At 37.5% G+C, this 24,825-nt stretch overlaps 1 protein-coding gene across 1 annotated transcript in view; it reads left to right on the top strand.

Moving 5' to 3' along the window:
* The window catches only part of CMTM8 (CKLF like MARVEL transmembrane domain containing 8), a 35,634-nt gene extending 13,190 nt beyond the window's left edge, over positions 1 to 22,444 (top strand). The window contains exons 2-4 of the mRNA XM_027639390.1: positions 14,881 to 15,054; positions 18,998 to 19,114; positions 21,903 to 22,444. Coding sequence (XP_027495191.1) covers positions 14,881 to 15,054; positions 18,998 to 19,114; positions 21,903 to 21,986 — 375 coding nt within the window. The 3' untranslated portion in view covers positions 21,987 to 22,444. The remainder of the gene's footprint in view (positions 1 to 14,880; positions 15,055 to 18,997; positions 19,115 to 21,902) is intronic.
* Positions 22,445 to 24,825: the final 2,381 nt, after the last annotated feature.

The raw sequence follows: 24,825 nt of genomic DNA on the forward strand, positions 1-24,825 counted from the left end.
AAATCTGAGGAAATAGAAAGGGGAAAAGGTGTGGAAGTTAGCTAAGTAAATATAATTTAGTTGCTTGTATATATTGGGATGGTATAATATAAACAGAATTGCAGGAAGAGGCTTGGGTTTTTCAGAAGAACCACTGGTGGGAAGGGAAAGCTGTAAGCTTGCACAGTGATATGAAGACTTGTTATTCAAAAAGTCTGTGTGCAGTCAGAGATATTTAGTATGTTTTCCCCCAAACCAAGTGCAGAGCATACCCTCACTCAGCCTGTAATCCCTCAGCAGCTTGGCTATTGTTACCTTACGCCAAAGTTATAAGGAGGAGAGCGTTAGGTATGTGCTGCATCACTTGCTGCTAATAAATTGCAGGTCAGCTGCAGACAGCCTTCGACAAAGCCAGTTGCTGCATTTTTGGGTATTGGTACTGCCGGCTGCCTGCCGGGTCAGGTCGTGGCCACCAGCACTGAACCGGCAGGTGCCCCTGTCACAATTCTGTCACCTTAACCTGTGGTGAGCTGTGACCTGAGTGATGCAGAGGCTGTTGACTAGTAAACAGTTGCAAATCTGGTGAGGAAGTCTGACAAGGTGACTGCCCTCTATTTATCTGCCTTTCTCATCTGCCAGTGGCTGATGGTGTAGCAGCCTTGTCCTCCTTTCTCACAGCTTAGTTTATGCCTAAGCATGAGGCCATGCCCTGAGACAGGGCTGGTGTCCTGCTCTGCTGACTTGGCCTCTGTAACACAGGAATGGGCAGAGGTTGGATGGGATGGAGAACAAGCAGTGCTATTTTAGTCCAGTGTTTTTATCTCGTGCTGAGGAGATTTGCCTGAATTTTAGGACAAAATTCTAGCCCATGCTGGGACTGTGGATATACTTTGCTAGATACGTTGTACCAGCTTTCAGTCTAACAACATGCATGTCTCCCAGAGGAAAGTGCTACGCAGGCAGAGGAGCTAGAAGGAGAATGTATGGGAAATACCTTTCCACTAAGAGATGTAGTTGCTCTAAACACTTTCAGGCATGCAAGATTCACTAATCCATAGTAATCCCTGTAGTTTGTAGCTGTTCCGACATCTGTGAACTGTTTTGGAAAATCAGATTTAGAGAGAGAAATGGAACCGACTGTGTTTGAAAACCCAAAATACATTAGCTGTATTGTGGGGAGAGGGAAGCATGAGTGCATGCAGTGAGAGCAGCAGCTCTTAGGAATTCTGTGTTTATGTATTACAGGAGGCAAATACAGAAGTTCAGATTTCAGGCTGATAGCCCATAAATGCAGACAGCTGAAGAGGTCTCCATGCCTTGCTGTTCACTGCAATTCACAGTTTAGCCTATGGTGATACCCCAAACCAGTGATTTGTTTACCTCAAATACACTGGGCATCAGAGTGCAGTAACTGAGGAGCAGCTTTGTCTGCAGTCACCCTTGCAGGACAGCAACCTCTGGCAGAAAAGCAGGGCGAACATCTGAGGCACATTAAGTCGTTTCTGCTCACTTATTTAAACCTGGATAAGCCAGTGAAGTTTGGTTTGTTTTTTTCCCTTGATTGGAGACTTCTTTTTCTTGCATTAGAAAGCTGACATTTGTAGCCAGTTGTTCTGTTCTTTGTTTACACAAGGCCTATTGAAGCAGTTGGAGAACATTATACCCTGCCTCACACACAGGCATATATACTTAATTTATGACTTTGGTAGTTTGAATTTCAAGTGTCAGGTATCCCACAGAGCTTTTTACTTTGTTCTTTTATACTGTGTGCACTGCTTGAGTATTTATTATGGAGAGTGGACAGGCTGTGGGAAGTTCTTCAGGCTTGTGGACTTTTTTCTTCAGAATCTTAAAAATAAAGTTATGGAGAACAAGAACAAGGAGTTCTCTAAAAGCATGACTGATCTGTAGAGTCATTTGACATGTTTGGCTAATTAGTTTTTTAATCTGACATTAATATTTTCAGTTTCATATAATTCTTCATCTTAAAGTTGCTTTAGTAACCTAAACACCTCTGCAAATCATTAAATGTGCAACAGTGATAACAAGTGTTAAATAGGCCTCTATTGAAAACTTAATTCTAGATTTGCCCTATTTTTGACTCCTTCAAAGTAAACTCTTTCTACTACTACCATAAAAAGAAAAAAGAGGGAGATAAAACAAGTTAAAAAACCCAAAGTCAGAAGCAATGTTAGTATTTGTGCTTATCTGTTGTTCAGTTGTGCCTTGTGAATGATTTTGAATATGGCTTTTAGTTCAAAGTTATCTTTGATATATTGGTGACAGATGGAGATTTTGGAAAAGGACATGACTCAAAACTGATTTCAGAAAAATTCAGATGAGAAGTGAAGCTGAGGTTTTTCAGCAATGAGAGGAGTAGGCAGCTTATTTAGAGACAATATGAGTCTTATCATTGCAATGTCTATGCCAAGATGTCATCTCTTTCCAAAAAGCATGTTGTAGGTTGAAATCCTTATACCATTGGCCACATGGTCAAAATGGTCCTTTCTAATTGTGGAATTTGTGAACACAAATGCCTTCAGAACAGCATATGCAAGTGTTAAATATTTATAGACATGCTGTTCTTCTGTGTTGTTAATGCAAAATGTATTCTGAAAAGAAAACAAATTTGCCAGAAAAGGAGGAAGATTTTTCCTTGAGGTACTTGTGGATCAGTCTTTGTAAAATCCTTAATCTTTACCTAAAAACAGATAATGGTTTCTGGGGTTGGACTTTTTTACCTTGAACTTAATATAGAAAAAGGTACAATTAGCTTCTAAATAGACAGACAACAACAAATCTGAATGCAGACTTATTTTCTTATGTCTTCTGTTGGTCAGACAAGGGGACCTGTTCCAAATTTTGGTGACTAGAGGATTCTGTCTCACAGCAAGAGAAAATTCTGTACTGTTCAAAATCAATTTGTGGTTTTCAACTGGAAATTAAAAGATACTTTCATTCTAAATTTTTTTGAACGAGTAGTTAACATTATCCTCCACTGTAAATGAACGTGGAATGCAGCAATAGGTTTTCATAGCAGATACTCCCTTTGAATTTTCCATTGCATTGTATTTGGCTTTACGACTGTGCATTTTCACTTTAGGGGAAAATAAAAGTTATTCCCGAAGAAGTAGTAAGCTTTCTATTTTAATGTAGCAGCTAAGACATGCAAAACAATGCTGTGTGTCCGCTAATTATAGGCATCTCTATTTACATGGCCTAACAGGAAAATGGAGATGTAAAAATAGCAACAAAGAGCCAGTGACATTATTAATAAAGCAGCTGTATACAGCATTGTTCTCTTGAAGAACGCAGACACCATTTAAACAAAGTGGACTACACAAATAATCAGTCATAATTCATAAGTAACCATTGTTAGGAATTCTCTTTGAAAAATAGTTCACCTTATTAATGTACAAACAATGGCAAGATTACTTTCTTTGTGGGTGTGTGTATTTCACGGGTGGATTCATACATGCACCAAATGTGAAAACTAACTTACACAAATCACTGCCATTTATTGAGAAGCTGATATTTTTTTACCATCAGGAACTGGATCTCTTCAGGGAAGATGAGAGGAAAGAAGATAGAGTACTACAAAACTTCTTTCAAAGGAAAAGTTTGTATGTAAATAGTAGAGGCAATATCAAGGTTGAAGAAGACTTTTCATGCATATGAGTTTATTAAAACAAAAGAACAAATCTTTCCTGCCATCATGCTCCATTAAGAAACAATGGTAGTTGTAATAATAATAATAATAATAATAATAATAATAATAATAATAATAATAATAATAATAAATAGCCACACTGGGAAAGACACATTCGGATGGACACAAATGGCCCAGTATCTTCTGAACTTGGAATCTACTTTTGATCTTTTCCAGTTTAAATAATAAAAGAAACAGTAAAATGAGATTAGTGACAGGTAGAAGTCACTATATTTTTTCTAATTTTTCTGCGTAAGGACAATCATTTCCTCACTATGCACCTCCCAGAAGCATGAAAACAAGCATGTATTCTATGTACGCAGCAGGTTAAGCCTGTACATTCAATTGGTATGTATGCTTCATAAAGGAGAAATCATATTCAGGGCTCAAGGGCTGTGCCATGGTCACCACCTCAAGAAATATGTCTCTACTACTTGACTTGAAAGCCTGTGGTCCTTCTCAGAAAAACTGCCATGTGTTTAAGAACCAACCGCTACATTTGCATAAATGAAAGGTAGTATGTTAAGGTTGTCATCTGCGCCATCCAAGAAATGTCCCCCTTAAACCCCTAAACTGGAAGGGGGCAGACCCTATCCCCCAGTTAAACTGCAGCTCACTCCTGAAGTTCCTTCTGTCTTGAGAAGAGATATGAAATTCATCATCAACTGATATTCTTGTTGAATGTGAGGAAAATTCTTCCTTTGTCCAAGTCTCAGCTTCAGGTCTCAAAACAAGAATATCAAAAAGTCTGCCAATGTAGTTTTCCTTTTTTATTTCCATTTAAATTGCCACAAAGAAGCTCTTTTAAGTCCTTCCACCAAGTAGTTGATGTTCCCTACTAATGTGAGCTCTCAAATCTGTACATGATTTTATAGTATGAAGATCTTCTTAAATTGAAATATATTAAATCATGTGGCATCTATTAAATCATATGGCATTGTATGAATTTGATGAGAGAACTCCTTGAAAATCAACTCAGTAAATTGCTCCTGCATCTCATGTGCTTCTCTACTGCCTATACAGTGACAGAACTGTTTAGAGGACAAACTTGTGAATGTTAGTTCTCAAAGAAATCAGTTACAGTTTTTAGTCAGAGCTCCAAAATACATTTATATTTGAATGTTAAATACAAAGCCATTTATCCTTGTAGTTTCACTGATCTTGATTTATAGGTAGGCTTTTGAAAATAAAAAATTATTGAAGTATGGAATTTATTTGCTAGCTTTAAATCTGAAGGTATTTTTACTGATTCTTCAAGTTTTTCCCCACAAAAGCCGTGGCCTCTAGAGGCTGCACAAAAGCAACCACTATGAAACAAAGAAATATGTATCCTGTGCCATATATGTCTCTTTGTGACTGTTTTGCTTTGTAATTATCTACTTTTAAAATTCATGCTTGAAAGCAGTGTAAAGTGAAAATATCCTCAGAAAGTAACTGAAAAGGCAGATTATTTTGTGTTTGGTTGTAATACGCTATTATGTTTTTCTTTCTCTGCTGCTGAAGGGCAAAGTGTAGCAGAAATTCATGAGTAATTCCTAGCTCCATGATACTGTGGTGGTTGCTACTGCTTCACAGTTTCTTGACAGGGTTGGGAGGAGGCAGTGTATTTGAAATCAACAGCATTGGTGCACAATGTCAAGGTATTTTCTTTTCTGGGAAATGCTAGGTGGTGGGAGTAACCTCTGCCGCAGCCAGGCCTTGCTGAAGTGGAAGGAAAAGGGAGCAGCAGCATTCCTTTTATTCGCATCCCTCATGATTGTTAGATAAGAGGCCAGGCTGTCTCCTCTCCTTGAAGTTTAGATCCTCTCATTGACGTTTAGAGATTAAGCACTGTGGAGGTCATTGCCTTCCAACTGTGTCATCCGGTGCCCTTCCAGAGAGGTGAGCAAGTACTTTTTAGGACAGGCTGTTTGTCTTCAGTAGCATTTTGTACCACACCTCTTTATTTTTACATTACACTGTGGCCCCGATGGAGCTGCTGATAGTGTGTTACCAGTCAGCTGCAGCAACTCTGAGGTTGCAGGTCTTTCTCCTGACTGCCCATTGCATTGAATTCTGGGTGAAGGTACTCTTGTCAGATTATAGAACATTATGGGCAAAGATGAAGCTGTGTCTTCTGCTGCCTCTGTGTAGACAAAATGATGAGCAGCACTGTATGAGCAAGGGTGCATAAGTTAATATATGCATAGTGTACAGTAACTTATATAAATGACTCTATGTATGCAGATCCCCAGGCAAAACACAAGCATTGAGTTAGAATTTACAGGCCTGGGTAAACAGTGCAGCCCTCAAACTTTAAAGCATTTAATGTGGAAAGTGCCCTGGGACAAGGACCAATCTTTATGCTTTGTACACATTTTAATGACCTGTTAATGATCAACCACCGCTCTGCTGAGAAGATAGATTTTATGATGATATAATTCAAGCCAGTTTCTTCACCATTGCTTGAGATTATTCCTTGTAATTCTACTGTAGAAACAAATGATATATTGACATGGCATTTAATCATCTCATCCTAATCTATAAAGTGGCAGCTTCCAGTCCTTGGTTGCCATGGTCTTCTGTGGAAAAGTAAGTCAAGTTAAAACCAGAAGTTAGTAATGGTGGTTGTAATGGATCTGTTCAGTGGTCTGTTTAGTCTAGTATTCAGTCTCCAACAATGGCTGATACTGAAAACATAGGGAGGAGTCTAAGAAGGAGCACATACTGCAAGGTTCTTCTCTGCTATAGTTTTCTAGCTTCTAGCAAACTGCACATTTGGGAATTTGCAGTGCTTGAAGTTTGCATCTTGACTATTGTGTATGTATGTAATAGATACAGACAGGGCTGACCTGGAGTGTGCATGATATTTCCTATGGCATTGCGTGATTTGGTTATGTATTGGGTTTTTTTCTTCTTCTTGATTTTTTTTGTTTTGTTTTAAAAGACCATTTCATTCTGTTTGTTTTTCAATTTTTTTGTGTGATAATTTAGCAGGATATTTCTTGTACTGGAAGTCCTAATCGAGTCCTTGTTCCCTTCTTTATGCCACCTGCCATTCTGCAGACTTCTGTCATATCCTCTTTCAGTCTTCAACAGAAAATGGGACTCATCTTTTTTTCCAGATTTAACTTTCTTTTCTTCTAGGAGCCATTCTCTGTGCCTTGCATAATCCAACTGAATCATTTTGGAAATGGGAGAGAGGAATGGACAAACCATACTTGATGTGAGGATACACCATTGAATTATAAAGCACTGTTATATGTTCTGTTTGGTAGAGGTTTTTATTACTTTATTCCTTTCCTAAGAGTTTCTAATTTTCCATTGTGTCATTTTTCATCACATGGAACAAAATTTGCAACCCAAGCACAGTCTTATTCCTTGTTTACCTTCTGTATATCTACTATCCTACCTCTAATTATTAATAGAACTTCCTGAGAAACTCTAAGAAACTGTAAGTGATTTCACATATTTACTGTGAGATGTCTGTGTTACTGGTGTTAGCTCTGGTCTCACACATTCCATGCATATTTCTCAGGTGAAGCAGCCTGGGAGTGCTGTAATACATTGCTGGGATGGACAGTACGATTTCCTTACTGACTCCCACTCCTGAGTTATTTTTCTCAGCTTCCAGCTGCACCATACCTCAGAAGACTTCTCACGCATGAGCTGCAATGCATTCAGTGGAGTCAACAGTGGAGGCTAGAGAAGGAGTACCTTTGTGATTTATTCATTTTAATAGGAGGTAAACTTATTAAAGCAACATGAAATTGGACGTGCTACTGCATTTTTCTCAGGTGCTATTGTCTCTATGCCTAGACAGTGCTGCAGTGTTGCAGTACCAATTCTGATCAGAAAAAGAAGTTTCCTGATTGCATGCCAACCACTAACTGCCTCCATCCCTCTGCTCTTCCCAGTGAGAATTTATAGTTTCTTGGGCACTCCTGCAGGCTGACTCTGCCTCAGTGTGAATCCTTTTGTAAGTGCAAGGCGATGCCCTGGCTGGTTCAGTACATCCTCACTGCGTGGCTGATCTGGATAATGAGCATCACGATCTGAACATCAGGACTGGCCCTTCTTTACTGGCTCACATGTCAGGAGGTCTGGTCCTCAGTTCTTTAGGGAAAGGTGCTCTGGGACTCTTTCCTGTGGATTTGGGGTAGGTGTGGGAGACTTCCCTGCTTTGTGAAACTGTGGGAAAGGCACTAGAGGTCTGTCAGCTCTTAAAATTCACGTTCCGGAATAGGTGTGTTCCCTATTGAATGAAATGTCTGCCAGCGGGCTTTGACCCATTTCAGGCCTGGGTCAGGAGGTTTTCTGGCATGTCATAGGATTTGGACTAGACTCTCGAGTAAGAGAGTTCAGTCTTCAGTGAAGACATACTTCTGGAGCATATTTTGGCACATGCTGCTTCCAGTAGTTTTCTTTCTTAGGAAATCTATCCTAAAAAACAACTCTGAAGTTATGGTCAGTATTGCCAGTATTTTGAGCCCATTTAACCTGTAGTGAGGGATATGTGCTGGTGCTGTCACAGAGCCAAGAACATGACAGACATTTTGAAGACTGCTGGGAAGATTTGACACTGAAACTGGTTGCTTGAAACTAATTTAAAATGTATTCAGACAATTTTTAGAAATTCTGGGAAAGTAGAAGAAGCTGAATTTTGCAGTTTTATTAGAAATAGAAGTGTTTTTAAAAGTAGGAGAGACGTGAGACCTGTAGCTGCCACTTAAGTTTGATGCTAAGAGTTGTACCGTATAAATGATAAAATTGGTATGTTCATTATGACCACTGGCATGTTTCTGCGAGCACTGTGGATTTTTTTAAATTTTTCCTAGGACGGCAAAGCCCTGAAAAGTCTCAGCAAAAGCACAAGCCTTTTCCTTTATTTGGTGTACAACCTGCAAAACCGTGTAAAGGATTTTTTTCCTGCAAGTATGTAAAGCCCGAGTTCTCTTCTGTGGAATTGTCTCACTAGAAGACATTCTGGGTGAATCACAAAGCTTTCCTCTGCTGTGGAGCTCTTGGCAAAATGAATGCTTCCAACTGCTGATGCCACAGAGGAAAAGTGGAGGAAAAGTGGTGTGCAGTGTGGTTGGTAGTGACGAGATTTGGCTGATGTCAACTCGTAAGGTTTTGTGTTTAAAAAAATGTTTGAGACTGGCAGTAGGCTGAGGCAATGTATTGATTAGATTATTATGGAGTACGTGAACATGGTCCTTGAAATTTCAAAGACACTTAAGCAAGGTTCCTATATCTCAGAAAAATGTAGCTGAAAAATGTTTTTGAATTTCCTCATCTTTGCATTGTTACTCAGTGTTAATAGAAATACTTTAAGTTTCAATCTTTCTAGCTCTAAAATATGTTTATCACCTTTTCCCTGCAGCACAAATCAGATTTTTTATTTTACTCTGGATTGATATTTGCTTTATCCAATTCTTGTAGGCTTTCATGTTATTTTTTTCTTATACAATTTTCTCTTTTTTAAAGCAAAATACATTCATTATTCTTATTTTGGCTAATTTGTGGATAAACTTCTATTTGATGTTGCTGTTGTACCTGGTATGGAAGTGAACCTGTTAAAGTTGCTTTGTGCAGACACTTGAACTTAGAATTACCCTTGTGAAAGATTGCTTATTTTGAGGGTTTCCTTTTAATTTGCAGGGGATCAGCATTGTATGGGAATTGCCCTGATGTTAGTGCTGGGCATCTGAAGCCTGCGCAAGTGTCCCCTTCTGAAGTGTTTCTAAATAAAAAAAAAAAAAAATAAAAAAAATAAAAAAACCAGCAATGATTGTGCTCACTCTAGTGGCAGAAGGCGGAATTGTCGTGTGACTCTTCCTAGATGGTGTATGAGAGCACAAAAATTCTGATTTAAAGACATATTTAAGTGCAGTGCAAACAACTACTCCATTTAGCCATAGCTGGGAATAAATAAATTTAAAGAAGTAATTGTGTATTTGTAAAATACAATACAATTAAATCTGCCTGTTCTTATGACTGACTGACTGTCCTGGACATGTCTTACAGGAACAATAGATGGAGAATGCTCTTTTTCTCCCTCTTGTTTTCTCCTTAAAAACCACACCACCACCACCCTGATATGTAGCCAAGGGGAGAAAAGGATGGAGGTTTAGACATTCATAGGCTGCTTGTGCTGCTACTGCGGTAGTTCCTAACTCGTGATTTAGTAGTGAAATAATGATGTGCAATAATTTAGAGTGGTGTCTCTTTTTTCTACTCATAGATCTCCTTTCTTGGGAAGGAAAGGCAAGATGTCTTGCTTTCTACTTGCTGGATTCTGTCCATGTTTAGGTGGCTCTGCGTACAGGAGACAACTCGTGCTGCAAATGCACAACTCTTCTGGTATCCTTCTGCCATCATTTCCATCTGTGCCTGTAGCAACTCTGTATAAATCCTACAATGCTTATGGTCGCAGGAAGCATCTCTTGGATAAAGGATAGGAAAAGCTTCAGGCAAACATGCCAATTTTTTTTTTATTTTTTTATTTCACGAGCCTGTTTTCATAGATGAGCCCTGGGTTATTCTTCCTGTCAATTCTGCTACAATGAAACTTCTTTTTCCTCTGAAAGGGACGTATACACATTTTTAACCATATTGCGGAGTTAACCACTCAAGATAAATGCTGGAGAATTCCTAACACTGGCATCACTGTAGAGGAGTTGTTATATTGTAGCCTTTTAAATGCAGTTTGCAAGTACAAATTCTTTTCTGCAGTTTTTAAGCTACTTCAAAAAGCCAAACTGGATATACAGATTAAAGCTCACATCTGCTCTCATACCTGTTGACTTGTACCACTGACATGAGACAAGATATGTCTCATGTACAAGGCAACAAAGCCTTTTTCTTTTTTTGAAGTGACTAAATAATCTGATACTTTTGAAGTTCTCGACACGGAAGAAGAATTATGGTGCTTATTTAAGGGTTTGAATATGCAATTAAGCATCTAATTTTAAACCTGCAGACTCAATAATATTGGACTTTGCTACAAAGTTACTTCCTTTTAATGGTGTCTGCCAACTGCTGAAGTATGCATTAGTGCATTTGACATATTAATGCACTTTAGTAATGGAGGTACCTGATCAAACAGCAGCCAAATGACCACAAAATAGATGTCCGAGTTGAAATCAGAGACTGCCATAAACAAGAGAAAACTGCTTCCCTTTATCATGTACTGAAATCCCCGTCTCTCATCTGACTTGAAAAATTGGACACAGTTGGTGGAGCCCTTATGGTCTTAGGACCCAGCAATCCCTCTCATCGATTACCACATGCATTATTTTCTTGGGTCATCTTCCTCCCCTTTCTCAGGCTCATTTTTTACAGGTTTGTAGTATATTTCTGTAATTCTGATTAAGTATATTCTAACTTGCTCATAAATTAAAATCAAATACTTAGCTATTACTCATGCACTCTAGCCTACCTGGTTATGATGAGATACAGGCCTTTCATGGCTACAGAGTGGAGCTTTCTCCCTTGTTTTTCAGCTGATCTGAAGCAGTGAAGGTAGCTGTGTACTGCCTGTGCACACTGAATTACTGTGGGCACTCCCCAGGTAGTGCAGTTGCTGATCTTTGCTTTACGGCATTGCGTGCCTATCACTCACTTGCCAGATTCTGTACACTGGATGCTTATTGAGATGACATTTGAGTATAGTCCAGTTTTTCCCAGTGGGGAGGCTTGATATCAAATCAGTAGGAAAAGCAGTATTCTCAGCTCCAGCAGATACACAAGTGTCATCTAGTTTGTACTGATCTGTTGAACAGCAAATGTGTAACGTAAGGGACAGTCAGAACATTATGAGACAGGCTTTTAACACAGCAGAAGCAATCTTGGTATTTAACATGCTGAGAAGACAAGCTAATCACGAAAGGCTTGTCTACATGTCTATATTCCTTTGACTCCTTAGGTATTTTGCAGATGCTGACAGCCAGTGTGAACTTTAAATCAATTTATTGCATATGTTTACATATGCAGCGAAACCATTTGCCATATCATTTAACTACACGCAATGAATTGTTGACCATGAGCTGATCTGACCTTTTCAGGTCTAATCAAGAAATCTGAAATATTATTTTAGCCTGTCAGCTCCAGTAATATGCTGTAAGAGTATCTGGATCTAACTGAAAATGTCAAATGCACTCTAATATGCAACCCATCAAAGTTATGATGCAAGAACTGTTTAAGAATATAAATCTGTAACATCTGTGGTGCATCTAAATTGTCTGGGTGAATTGTTCTGCCATTGATACAAGCTAGCTAAAAGCATGCATTAAAAGCAATCCTTTGTTAAACATGTGAGATGTACAGCCACTTAAAAATATTTAAATGATATTGAAAGAGAGCTGATAACACCAGGTTAGAATATTACTGGAAAAAACAGTGACCAGTGTGAATATCAGTGCTCTAGTGAATGTCTTGCTTGCTTTGTTGTGTGGTAATGTAAGATTAGTGGTCTCATGTAACCTCAGAATTTTCCTTTTTAATTTTAATAATTTGCTGCTTGTGAAGATTTCACTCTTTTGAGAAATAATTCGTTATATAAGCTGAGGTGTCCTTATCAATCTTATTTGTGTTGAATTTAGTATTAAAAATTTTTCATTGTCTTGTGCATTTTATGAAAAAATCTACTTCTATTTTTAAAAGTGTTCTAAAATCCAGCACTGTTGTCAGCAGAGTGTTTAATGATGTTTAATTTCTTTGTTTGTCTCATCTTCCAAGTTTCTGTTCTTGAGGTATTTTACTAGAAACTCAGATTTAGGATAAATGTGCCTTTAATAATTATTTATCCAGCACAGGACCAATTATTTATTGGTATAATTTCTGGATGATGAATTTAAATCTACATTAAAGTGGATGGGCATTATGAGAAACAACTTTGTATCCCAATAAAATGGTATTTTGTTAGCTAAACAGTCTATCAAAGTTGTTTGCTCTTAAAACTGTTGTTACATTAAAATTGAGTTGGTTTTTATCTGGTTGTGGGTAGTTCATGCAATTTGAGGTCCTATTAACTGAATTGCTACTGTTAGTAAAATGTTGGAAGTACAATTAAAATGAACTATTGGGAGTATTGCTGAACCGATTACTTCACAATGAAAATAGTGTGTATTTTAAAGAACTCAACGCTATTTCAGCTGTTCTTACGAGGCAATGCTGCCCTCCTCTGGCATGCTGCGAAAAGTAGGAATTTTTATTGCAGGCTGAGCAAGTTCTAGAGCTTCCTATTAAAGAGAAATTGCTGAATTGGTGAAAATGGTGGCAATAAAATATGCTTTCAAACAGACCATTATATGCCTTCTCTATTAAAAGACAAAAAAGCCCCAAACAAACCATGAAACAGACATTTGTGCAGTGCTTTTATGTATGCATGGTGCAGATGTGGATTAATACAAAAGATATACAGGCATCTACAGTGAGCACACAAGAAAACAAATTGAGGGCTGAGTTAAGTTTGGGTGGCAGTTTGGAGGATGAACTGAAGACAAAATAAACAGGTGGAAGGTGGTAACCGGAACAATTACAATAAATGTTTTAACAGTATAGTTTTTCTTGTAAACATTAATGATAAATCTCTAAACATTATATACATGTTCAATTCTGCAATAGAAAAGTAAATGGGACCAGGTCCAGCAGCTTGCATGGAAATAGGGTTAGTTCTTGTGCAAATGAAGCTGCAGCAAAACCATCCTCTTCTACCAGGGGCTATTGATTACAAAGATATCACCACAGGATCAGGAAGTTCCTTCACTGCACATTCCTGAGAGCTGAGGAAGGTAGTCCTAAGAAAATATGACTATTGCATGGTCTATTCTTTTCTATATATTTCTTCAGATATCTGTTACTAACCACTGCTAGAGATAGGATATTGGGGTAGAAGGTTCTTTAGATTGTCCAGCTAAGGCTGTTGTCTGTTAATTGTGTTGCTATTTGCTTTAATTTTATAATACTTCTATTTCTCATTGCTAGGCAATTTTGCCATAATCCAGATAGCAGAAGGATGTAAGCCTTGTTTCAAATACAGACATTCTAGTTTCCTTATCTGACTCCATTAAAATGTGTGGGGTAGGATTCGTTTTTTGTGTTTGCCTGTTTTTAAGATATAAAATATTCCTTTCTTTTTATAATTGATTTTTTTCTAATTGCTGGACAACTTGCAAAACACACAACTTTCTTTTTTCCTGTGGCATATGACTTAACTTTTGTTTTGTTTAGTCCTCATTTCTCTTAATGCACTGGAGATCACCTAACAATAGAGAAAACTGGACAGAGTATGTTAAAACCCCTGGTTCATGCATTTCTTCATGTCTTAGATGTGAACAGATTGCCAGATCGGGGATCAGGAGCAAGGTTTTTTTCCCCAGACTGGTTTGCTTGAGGACTTTGCTTGAATATGGGTTCTTGTCTACTACTTAGGGTCAGGTCGCCTGGGAGATGTTTTAAGAACTGTGGAATACAATGACATTCCTGACCTGACTTGCTCTGCTGGAGTTATGGTTACATGTTATAGAGGTGTTGATATTTTACTTCTACCTTTTATAGTAACATCCTAGGAGTTGGTTTGTGTCTGTGGTGCCTGCCACTCAACAGAGCGGATGTGGACCTTTTGGAACTGGACTTCAACTAAGGAGTTACCCATGTCTGTGCCAGATAGAACCTGAAGATCCCAGTGGACTTTACAGGGATTCTTTTGTTTCTATCGAGACTTTGCTGACACTGAAATAGTAGTGTTTACCTTCATGCACATCAGCTAGCAGGCTATAATAAGCAATTCTTTTGAGAGCTAGCTGTAAAACCATTGCAAATATGGTTCCATAATAGTTAGGGGTGAGCTAAATCCCCGAGATTAGCTCAGTGGGTTAGAGCATGGTGCTAATAACACCAAGGTGGTGGGTTTGATCCCCATATGAGCTGTTCACTCAAGAATTGTGGGTGCCTTCCAACTCAGAATATTCTGTGGGTTTTATTCTGTAGATAAACAGATTAGATGCCTTTTCCTTTGTGACACCCTGCCACAATAAAAGAAGTTTTATGTGTTCTTCTTTTTTAGATTAGTATTCTGTCAGTGTAGCATCCCAACTCAGCTCATCAAACGGTTATGTGAATTGCAGTGGTGTCACTCCTCGACCTAGAACAAATGTATGAGGTCTAAGATGCCTAACAGTTTTCTTTCTTCTCCATAACTTTTGCAGGTATTGGGGCTGCTGGTGTGGACCCTGATTGCTGGAACAGAATACTTTCTATATCCAGCCTTCGGCTGGGTGATGTTTGTAGCTGTGTTTTACTGGGTTCTCACTGTCTTCTTTCTGATCATCTACATGACAATGACCTACACCAGGATCCCCCAGGTGCCATGGACCATGGTGGTAAATATACCCATTCTTTGTTGTTTCGGGTTTGCTGGGTTATGAATAGAATAAAATATTGGTGCATTCTATGGGTATAGTTAACTAACTGTACTTGTGCTCTTTGCAGATTTTTCCCTAATTACTGGGTGGCTGTGTACCTGCGGTGTTTAACCTTCATTATACCCAGACACTTTTAAAACACTTTTCCTATGATATTTCACCATTTTGTTCAGTGGTTGATGTAGTGACTTGATTTTTAGTAATGTGCATGTGACTAATACTCATGCACAGTGACCTCTTTTTCTCTTTGTAGTGGTTACATCCCATGAAAAATGAGTCTATTGCTGCATCTGAGCTAACAGACCCAGCCATATGGCTTAAAAAGCAGAAATCCCTACTGGAATCAACACTTTGAATTAGAACTGGGACCTGAGCTCTCAAAACATGAGTCTTCCTCTGCTAAAGTAAAAGCAAAGGTGGTTCAGAGGTAGCAACAGTCTGACAATCCATATGTAGTCTACTGTGAAAAGGGTCCTGAAAGTTAGAGTTATATACATGTAAAATATGTAACACATAATCCTTTGCTTTTAGCTCAAGACTTAAAGTAGATCAGATAAACAGCTAATGTAATTACAGAAAAATTTCACAGGCACTTAAAATTCAGATCCAGTTTTTATGGTTTGAACAAACCTGGCTAGCTCTAACTCTCAACAGTATATTTTTACATCATTTGCATAACAGGCTGATCTTCAGGATAACAGATCCTAAAAGTCATTGTCATCTCAGCCAGCTGGCCATTTGTGACCCATCCAAGAATTGCTATAAATCTTAGCTTTACATTTGTCAGATATAATAAGAGACTGTTCTGTTCTTATTTATTTATTTATTTGGTTGGTTTTTACTAGCTAGAGATTACTGACTACAATTCTGTTGTTTTTATGATGAAATGTATTTGACTTCTGTGTTGCTAACAGCTTGTTATCAGCTATATTGTGTACATGACTAAAATTGAATACTAGAATACTCTCTTAGTATTCCCATTTGCTGCTGTAATAAATAGCCAGCTATAGCAATTACTAATAAGAAAAACCAGGATTATGTTCAGATGGCTTTTCTGTTTTCAAGTTTCATGACCAGCAATTACCATTAAGGCTGTAACACTGCTATAGGAATGCTGGATTATTTCAATTACAGCAGTAATGTGTCTGGGTACATTTAAAGGTGTGTGTGGGGGGGGGTTCCCATTGCATTAGATGTAAGTAAAGTACATTCAAAGGGAAAACATCTTTGTATCCATTTGAATAAAGCTTTGGTCATTATCCCTCTTTCATCAGTTGAACCCTATTATTAGACAACTGCACATAAATGAGTTGACCCTGATCTATGTGGAAGACAAGCTGGAGTATTTGATTTGTTTCTGCTTCATATTGAGTGTATTTCTTGCTCTGAGTTCCAAACATATTGTAGATAAGATCACATATTATGTGATCCACACATAAAATGTAGGTCCAAAAGGTAGACTCCTTTTATATTAAAGGGTAAAATAAAGAGAAAATAAATGCAAAATAAATAAAAGATACTTGCATTCCAACTTGTCTTGCCCTAAGGTATTAAAAGAGCTGTTGGGAACAGCCTTTGAGTTGGTCCTCTGTTGCTCCTGTCTGGCCAAGAGGAATGTTGAGTTTCTTTTCAGAGAGGTGTTGGTTATGTCTTCATTCAAAAGAGCATGACACACACCTTTTTGAGTGAGTTTACACCCACATTCACCCTATTCTCTGAAATATCCTGAATTTCAGTATCTGCTAGTTATTGCTGTGCCTCCTTAGGCGACCGTTAGCTCAAACTGTTCCTATTGTATGCAGTATCCAAAATTACATCTGGATTTCTCTGTCATAAATTTCACTTTTTGCAGGTTAAGCACATTACCAAATTGCTTAAGATGCAGTTACTTTTACTGCAAATTAACCCAAAGGATGTACTTCAAAACTGACTCTCCTTAATACTGCAAGTTCTTTGCTAAAACAATCAATGGAAGCTTTTAAAATCTGGTAAATTTGAATTTAAGAAGCAGATGGTAATTTTGCATGAACCATTTGGTTTGAGTAATATATTGGCAGTAAAGGCCCAATCAGCTTTCATTGCATTCCGTCTTCCCCAACAGTGTTATTTCCCAGAGCAGCACTTCTCAGAAATTATGTTCTTTTTTCTTTTCTACATGACAAGATATTGCAGGGATTTGTAGCTTTCCAGGGTAATTGAGTCTTTTTGGAATGGGAAATCTGAAAATAACAACAAATACTCTAGGTAGTCAAATTTAGAGTTTCCAAATCAGTGCTTTGCAGAAGTTCACCTGAATCTGCCAATTGCTGGCATCTTCTCCTAAAATTGACAGTTTGATATTTTATTGCTGTAATGCCCAGATAATACGAGAGGTGAGATCTGTGGATAGAGCTAATACCTTTTATTAGACCATCTGATATAGGTGAGATAAACCCCACCCATTTTTAAGTGTGTGAATCAAACCTCAGGTGCTTGGCCTTGGACTCCATCTGCGTGCTGAGGCACTGCCCACAGTTTCCTGCAGAAGGGTGTTTAAGGGGCTCTTTACCTCTGTTCCTTCTCATCTTGAGCTGCAGCTCTTTTTCGGATTCTGCCAGAGTTGGTGACTAGTGAATTAAATAGTGAATTAAATAGTCCACTGGGTCACAGCATGGCATTAGTAAGTTGAAGATACATCAGTATGGCGACATTTAGACAACTGGAGCAATAAGATCGTGTGACACTCTGGCGTGCAAACATGGGGCCAGAAGCTGAAGGGAGATGATTATGTACAAAATTAGGACTGGGTCTATATTGAGCTTCCAATTCTTGCAGTTGTAACTAGATGTAAAACCTATCACCGGTATTTCACTTACACATGGCAACAGTGAAGTCAAAGTATATTTTATGGTCAAATTCATATGCCTTAGACAAAGTAGTAGGGTAGGATTTGGGGGGAATTTTTTTTTTTTTTTTAAGAATGAGCTTCCTACAACCATGACCAAGTAGGGAGTAAGTAAAGGACAAAGTATTAAAATTATGTACTTTAAAAAAAACCCTCATACATTTTTCTCTTTCATCTTCTTAGACTTCTGTTCTCTCTTCCTTTCCTGTTCTTTCTCACATATAAAAACCAAACAAACTTTTTGTTTGTTCTCTGAAGTGTTATGCAAGATCAATGTTATGTGCTTTATTTCTTTCTTAGTAATGAACACAAGTACCCTGAGACATTAACTTTACTCCTTGGAAGAGAAAACCCAACATCTGCCATGGAGGGGTCTCGATCACCTATGTAGTCCATTCAGATTGTTCTCCTTGGTTTTACCTGTTTGTTTCTCGTCTCAAAAAGAGGTAGAAGGGAAAGGTACTGAAAGGTGGAAGAATACAACTAAGAAAAAAAAATTCACCTTCTTTATCGCCTTCAGAAGTGGAGAAAACAAAGCTTTGGTAGCTTTATAAATAGTCTTCATACGCCATCCCTTATTGACTCCTACAATGTATCTTTGTGTAGATTAAAAATGTAAATAAAGTGCAGTTTTATTTTGGCTTGGGGTTTTTGTTTGGTTGGCTTTTGGGTTTTTTGTGTAATGGTATATTCTTACTGCCTAACCCTTAGTTTGTGATAGCCAAACTGTGTTCTTATTTTCACTTTTGGAAGATCACAGCACACCAGCTTTAAGACTTTTCTGGATTTAGTGCGATGGAGATAACAGTTTGTCCAAAATGTGGTTTAATGTTTATGGATCTTCAAAGCAGCTAAATTTTAATCTTACAGATAGAAACCTGGAAGAAGGTAAAAATAGCTAAGAATCACTTTTCTAGTGTACATTGCATATGTTCAGTGTATTTCAGAGGAGAGATTTGTAATGTTGGAAAACAAATGCATGTGCATATTAATGACTTATGTTTGGTTTTTCAACAGGGTCTGTGTTTTAATGGAAGTGCCTTTGTTTTGTACCTCATTGCTGCCATTGTAGATGCATCTTCAGTTACCAAAGATCTGGACAGTCACAATTACAACAGCTGGGCAGCTTCTTCTGTGAGTTTGGGTTTTGTTTAAATCAATTCTGTGTCCAATAAAGTTATATCAAATAAAGACTCACTGGAAGTGTGGGTTGAAGTTGCATGTGTTCTGGATTTTGAAAAGCTGCAGAGTGATGTAGAAGGTCACACACAAAACCACAGTATGTAGCTGTAATTTAGTTCATGGTTTTTGAAGGTGACTAGAATTTCCATCAGGAGATGATAGTCACATCAGAAAAGGTAGCAATGTTTTTAAGATCACACTGATTTTCCCCTCCCCACCCCTATTTATTACTAACTCTCTGGTTAGAGGTTAGAGCCTGCATGTCAGAGTAGACAAAGTTTGTGTGAGCACCAACTCACCTCAATGCATTTGGACAACTTCAGAAGCAGTTTAAACTAACTCAGCTAACTTTGCATGCATGTGGGTAGATAAGATGCATTCAGCTTTCTGTAGGCTGAGCCATATACACAGCACCTTAGGGAAGGCCCTGAAGTGCTGTTGCTGTTTCTGGAGTGATATTTCTATTACAGCCTCAGCTTTTGATTAGTCTTTTGAGTTGCGTGGGCAATGCCTGAAAAGTCTGGTAATTTCCCAGAGTTTTAAAGTGGATGCAAATCATTAATTAGTCTGACATTACTATATTACTACTGAGATTTAGAAATCCAAAACAGACAGTCAAAATGGATGAAAAATAACTTTAAAAAGCAACAACAACAGCAAAAAAAAAAAAGAACAAAAAAAGAGCCTTGTCACTTCTGAGTAGGTGAATGCATTCACTAGCTAAGTTAAGGGAGTTGTAAAAGAACTTTCTGCATGTTGTGGTAACAGTAGTCAAATTCAATTGTATACAGTAATTCTAAATTATGGCTACTTTGCTGACTGTTCATGCTTCTGTAGTTGTCCTCCAGACTATTCACAAATCCTGTATGAAGATTATTGTATATGGTCATGAACACAGGAACTTGAACACCTGCTCTGTTTTTGTCTTGGGAATTGGATGACTATGCCCCTGTCATTTCTGTGGTATTCAGGGTCTTCTCCCCGTGGCAGTTTGTAACTATTGATCTGTTACTCAGCCACTGCACTTGACAGGAGCTTGCTTGCTGCTAGACAGGCTTCCATGCTGATTCAGGTTTTATGCAAAGTGCATGAATGCTCAGTGTCTCATGGGATGTTTGGATTCTCTTCTAATACCTTCTAATAATGTTTATCTAATGCAGTGTCTAAATAAACTATTAAATGTAGATTCTTCCTTTCCAAACCCATTAAGGGTTTAATGGATAAAGAATTTAGCAAATCATCTATCCCCAACAGTCATTCTTTTAGGAAGATTTTAGATGGAGCTTTTACTTAATAAGAAACAAAATAATTGGAAAAGAAGAATGCTACAGTTTTCTATTGTAATAGGATTTTACATCATCATTACTGTTTTTCATGCCACAGAGTAAATTTCCTTTAGACAAGACTCACCAAGAGCCCTGTGTTGAAAGGTTTAGATTTACTGCCTGGATGCATGCTTAGTAGTGCCCTTCTCTTAGAGCTGCAGTTTCTACCCAGGCCAATGATGGCATATAAGCAAGGAAAAATTGTAGAATCATATAATATTTTTAGTCTAGAAGGGACTTCTAGACGTCATCTGCTCCAACTCTTTCCCCTCCTAAAGAAGGGCTAGCTCATATCAGGCTACCAGGGCCTTGTCCACTTCAGCTTTGAGTATTTCCAAGGATGGCTATTCCACAATGCCTCTGGGCCTCAGTTGCCATGCTTGATTATTCACACTGGGACTTTTTTTTTTTTTTTCCTAATTTCTAATTTAACTTTCCCATCTTGTAACTTGCGTTTGTTCCTTCTTGTCCTGTCATTGCTCACCTCTTAGAATAGTGGTGTTAATCCTATTTGCAGTGACAGCTTTATTTGGTTCAGTTACCAGCACAAAACATTCTGGTATTATCATTAAGACCATACTGAACATTATCTGTTTTGAACAACATGCAGTGATTAACAGGAACTTAAGCACTGGCGCTGAGTTGAACTTTATTAGTACAACTGAAATAGTTCACAGCTGCTCTTTGGTTCCTGTGTGTCTGTGCTGGAAAGGCTGCAGAAGCAACACCACTGATACTGTGTAGTTTTAATCTAGAAACATAAAATAAATCTAGCTGCTATAGAAGGCTTATTCTGTTACCAGTTTCTGACAAAGTAGTAATATGACAATGTGGTTGCTGTCACTGTTATTTGCACTGAGGAATACCTTTATTCATCAGTGGAGGACCTCTGGAATTGGCAACCTAATCAGCAGTGCTCTTTGAGAACATGTCAGGACCAGAACTTGAATCCAAGTTTTTCTCTGTAAACAAACCTAGTTTGATGCACAATGTGCCATACTGAGGTACAGGTGGGCTGTAAGGAATTCCTGGAACATAGCAGGACAGGAGTGTCAGCTTGAGCTTGCACTGTCCCATGAACTATCCCTCAGGTTTTAAAAGCAGCAAATATAGGAGTGGTGGCAGTCCAGTCTATAAGATCCATACTGAGGCAGTGTAATGTAGAGTTTATTAAAAAAGTTGAAATATGTCATGTTTTGTCTGCTTATAGGCCCATATTTCTTTGCATAATATAAGCTTATTTACACAGTGTTGAGTGTGATGGCCACACAAGTACAAGGAGGTGAGCATGTGCCATTTTGGTCAGCCTGCTATTTTCCTTGTTCCAAATCCCATAACTAATTTTTTTTCCTTAGAAATGACAGTGCTGTCAAATTTATTTTTTTTCTGATATATTTTTCCTCCTTTCTCTACAGTTCTTTGCCTTCGTGGTTACCTCCTGCTATGCTGGAAATACGTATTTTAGCCTTATATCCTGGCGATCACGGACTTTGCAGTAAATATTTTGTTAAAATGAATTCTGTAATATAAAATATCTTGAGGATTATTCACTTTTGATAAAAGCTTGGAAGAGGGGTGAGGCATTTTTGAACATTTCTGTTAGAATTGACACACTACAAACTGAGATCAAATGATTATTTATAATAATGCCATCTTTAGAGACATCTAACACTGACTTTTTACTGTATAATAAAATTTCATACTGCTTCTTTTAAAATTAACATGGTATTTTTCTAGACATTGTATAGTTGTCACTACTAAACCTTTAATAAATCTTATTCAATGTGCCACGTTTGTAAATGTAACTTTTTAAATGTTACAGGTATTCTTTTGATACTGAGTGATACAAATCAAAACTTAAGATTGATATTGTCTCATTATTATGTATAAAAAGTGTCATTGTGTAGAAAAAAAGCATTTGAAACTTTAAAAATAAATAAACAAATGACCCAACTGTGCATGTTTTGTAAACTGGGAGTAGAAGGTTGCTTTTTTAATTTCTTTTTCAGAGTATAATACATACTACTAAGAAATTCAGATGATCCTGTCGGTTTGCATATTCTAACAGCTTCTCACATTATGAGTTTGCTTTTGGAACCTGCTACTGTAGATCTCAAGCTCTTTGAATGTATATTGTGCCTGAAACACATTATCCTAACAGGTTTCTCAGATCCAACAGTCCCTTAGTGCTTAGTCCTTAAACAATTGAGAGTATCACAAATTGCTGGCCAAAGGTAGTGCTTTTTGTTTTTTCTCCTCAGATTAGGCCATTAATCTGTTGTAATTCAAATCTGGGCTTCTAAATCATATTAAATGATATGAAGGTTAAACACATAGAAGAATTGTGAAGACACCAGTGCTAGAAACAAAGAAATTCCTCCCTCCTTTCCTTTCTTCTGGCATCATCTGCAACTTGTTAGTTTAACAAATGAAGTTGAGGCTCACATTTAAATATCTTTGTATCAAGCAGGAGTATGACAGGAGATTATGGCTTTCCAAACAGATACCTTTGAAAATTACTTTCAAATACAAATTACCTAAGGATTTTTTCCCAGGAATTATGAGTGTTCCTCATTTGAAACTACTAGTGAATCTTTTATTCCTGGATTAAGAAGATTTGGGCTGTTTTCTAGTTTTCAAAAACTTACTTGGATGATTATATATGGTAGTAGAGAAACCTTACTGCCTAAAAAAACCCCTATTTCCCTTGTAACTAAATGGGGTGTGGTTACTTACATATGTGCCTTGCAGAGGAAGATTTATCAGCAGCCAGCTAATGCTGTTCTCAATCACATGGTTTTGTTGTTGATTGTCTGTTGGAGTCATAGGATTTCAGTGTAAGGGAAGCCAAAATATTATTTAAAAATCTATATTTGTCTGCAAATTGCATTTGGCCTGCGCAACATAGGTCAGGCTGTTTGCTGCTTGCTAAAATTATCCAGTTGTGAGAAGGAAGAATGGCTACTGACTATGCATTTTATCTACACAGATAAAATGTGTCATTAAAATCCCATATGTTTTTTTTTCCATTGCTGGAAAAAAAAAAAAGAGAGGCATTGAAATGATCTAAAAATCAACTGATAAAATGTGACTAGAAATATATCCAGAATTAAAATCTCATCAGTGATTTCTCCTCAGCAAAAATGCTTTAGTAGTAATAGAAATACTTTCTTAAATGATATTTGATGTACTTGTTTTAAGTCCAAAGGATGTGACTATGTTTGCACAAGCATTTCATGATTTTGTGGTATCTGTAATATTCTGGTGTAAAGTTAGAACCCAGACATCATTGGTGGACAGAAGTAGCAAGAGGGTGTAGAGCTAAGAGGAAGTTCTATGTTTCATCCAGTTTATCTAAAACTGTCATGGAAACTATGTGTTACATGTCAGAATAAACCCATTAGTGAAGGACAAAACCAGATAAGGAATGATTCTGGCAAAATACCTACCTGCTCTCTGAGTCTTCAGCACTGAACCTCAAGGGGAGATGTGCAGAATGACTTCCAAAGACAAATCTGCGAGTTGAATCCTTAATTCTGAATTTAAAAAATACATACTAGACAAAAATTTGCTTTGTGTTTGGCCTTGCTTTTCCCCCCCCAAACCATAACTTACCTGCCTTGCTCTTTCCTTTTAGAAAGATAAGTGTCTTACTTCCCATGGTCTTTCTCGTCTTTCTGATTTCTCATCTGTTACTTAGATACCAACCAGTTTTTCAAGTATTCTGAATATCTAGTTAAAATTGAAGGAATCTCTACAAACTGAGCATTCCTCCTGAAGTTTCCTCCTCCTATTTCAGGCCTGAAGAAAGGCCCAAAAGGTTATCTTCCAGTGCATTAGTCTTAAATATTGATTTGCAAACTACAACAATGCATTTGTATATTCTGATATTGATAAAGAAGACAAGCTAGCTGTGGTTTATCATATAACAATTAAAACAACACTTGTATCTACAAGCATAGGTTAGTACCCATAATATTGAAAGAAACCTTAAAAGAACAACGGGTGATTATGTCATTAGTGAAATTCTTAATACAGATATTTAGAATAATAAATAAAATGCTAATCAACTTGCAAAATGAAGGTATTTAACATTAATAACATCTTTCAGACAGTCTCTCTGAAATCTCTGTCACCTGCATACACAAGGATGCTCGATGTCAACTTTTGGCCATTAATTTTCATTTATTAAGGAGTTGTCAGTACCTTTTTTCATTATCATACATAACGCACTTAACAGTACAAAGTAAATAGCATGAGAACTATAATAAAAACTTCAAATGTAATAGTGTTGTAGATTGACTTTGTCCCAGTGGTTCACAGAAGATACCTATATTC

The sequence above is a fragment of the Corapipo altera genome, unplaced genomic scaffold, assembly GCF_003945725.1.
Source record: "Corapipo altera isolate COAL_440 unplaced genomic scaffold, ASM394572v1 44, whole genome shotgun sequence".
Lineage (NCBI taxonomy): Eukaryota > Metazoa > Chordata > Aves > Passeriformes > Pipridae > Corapipo > Corapipo altera.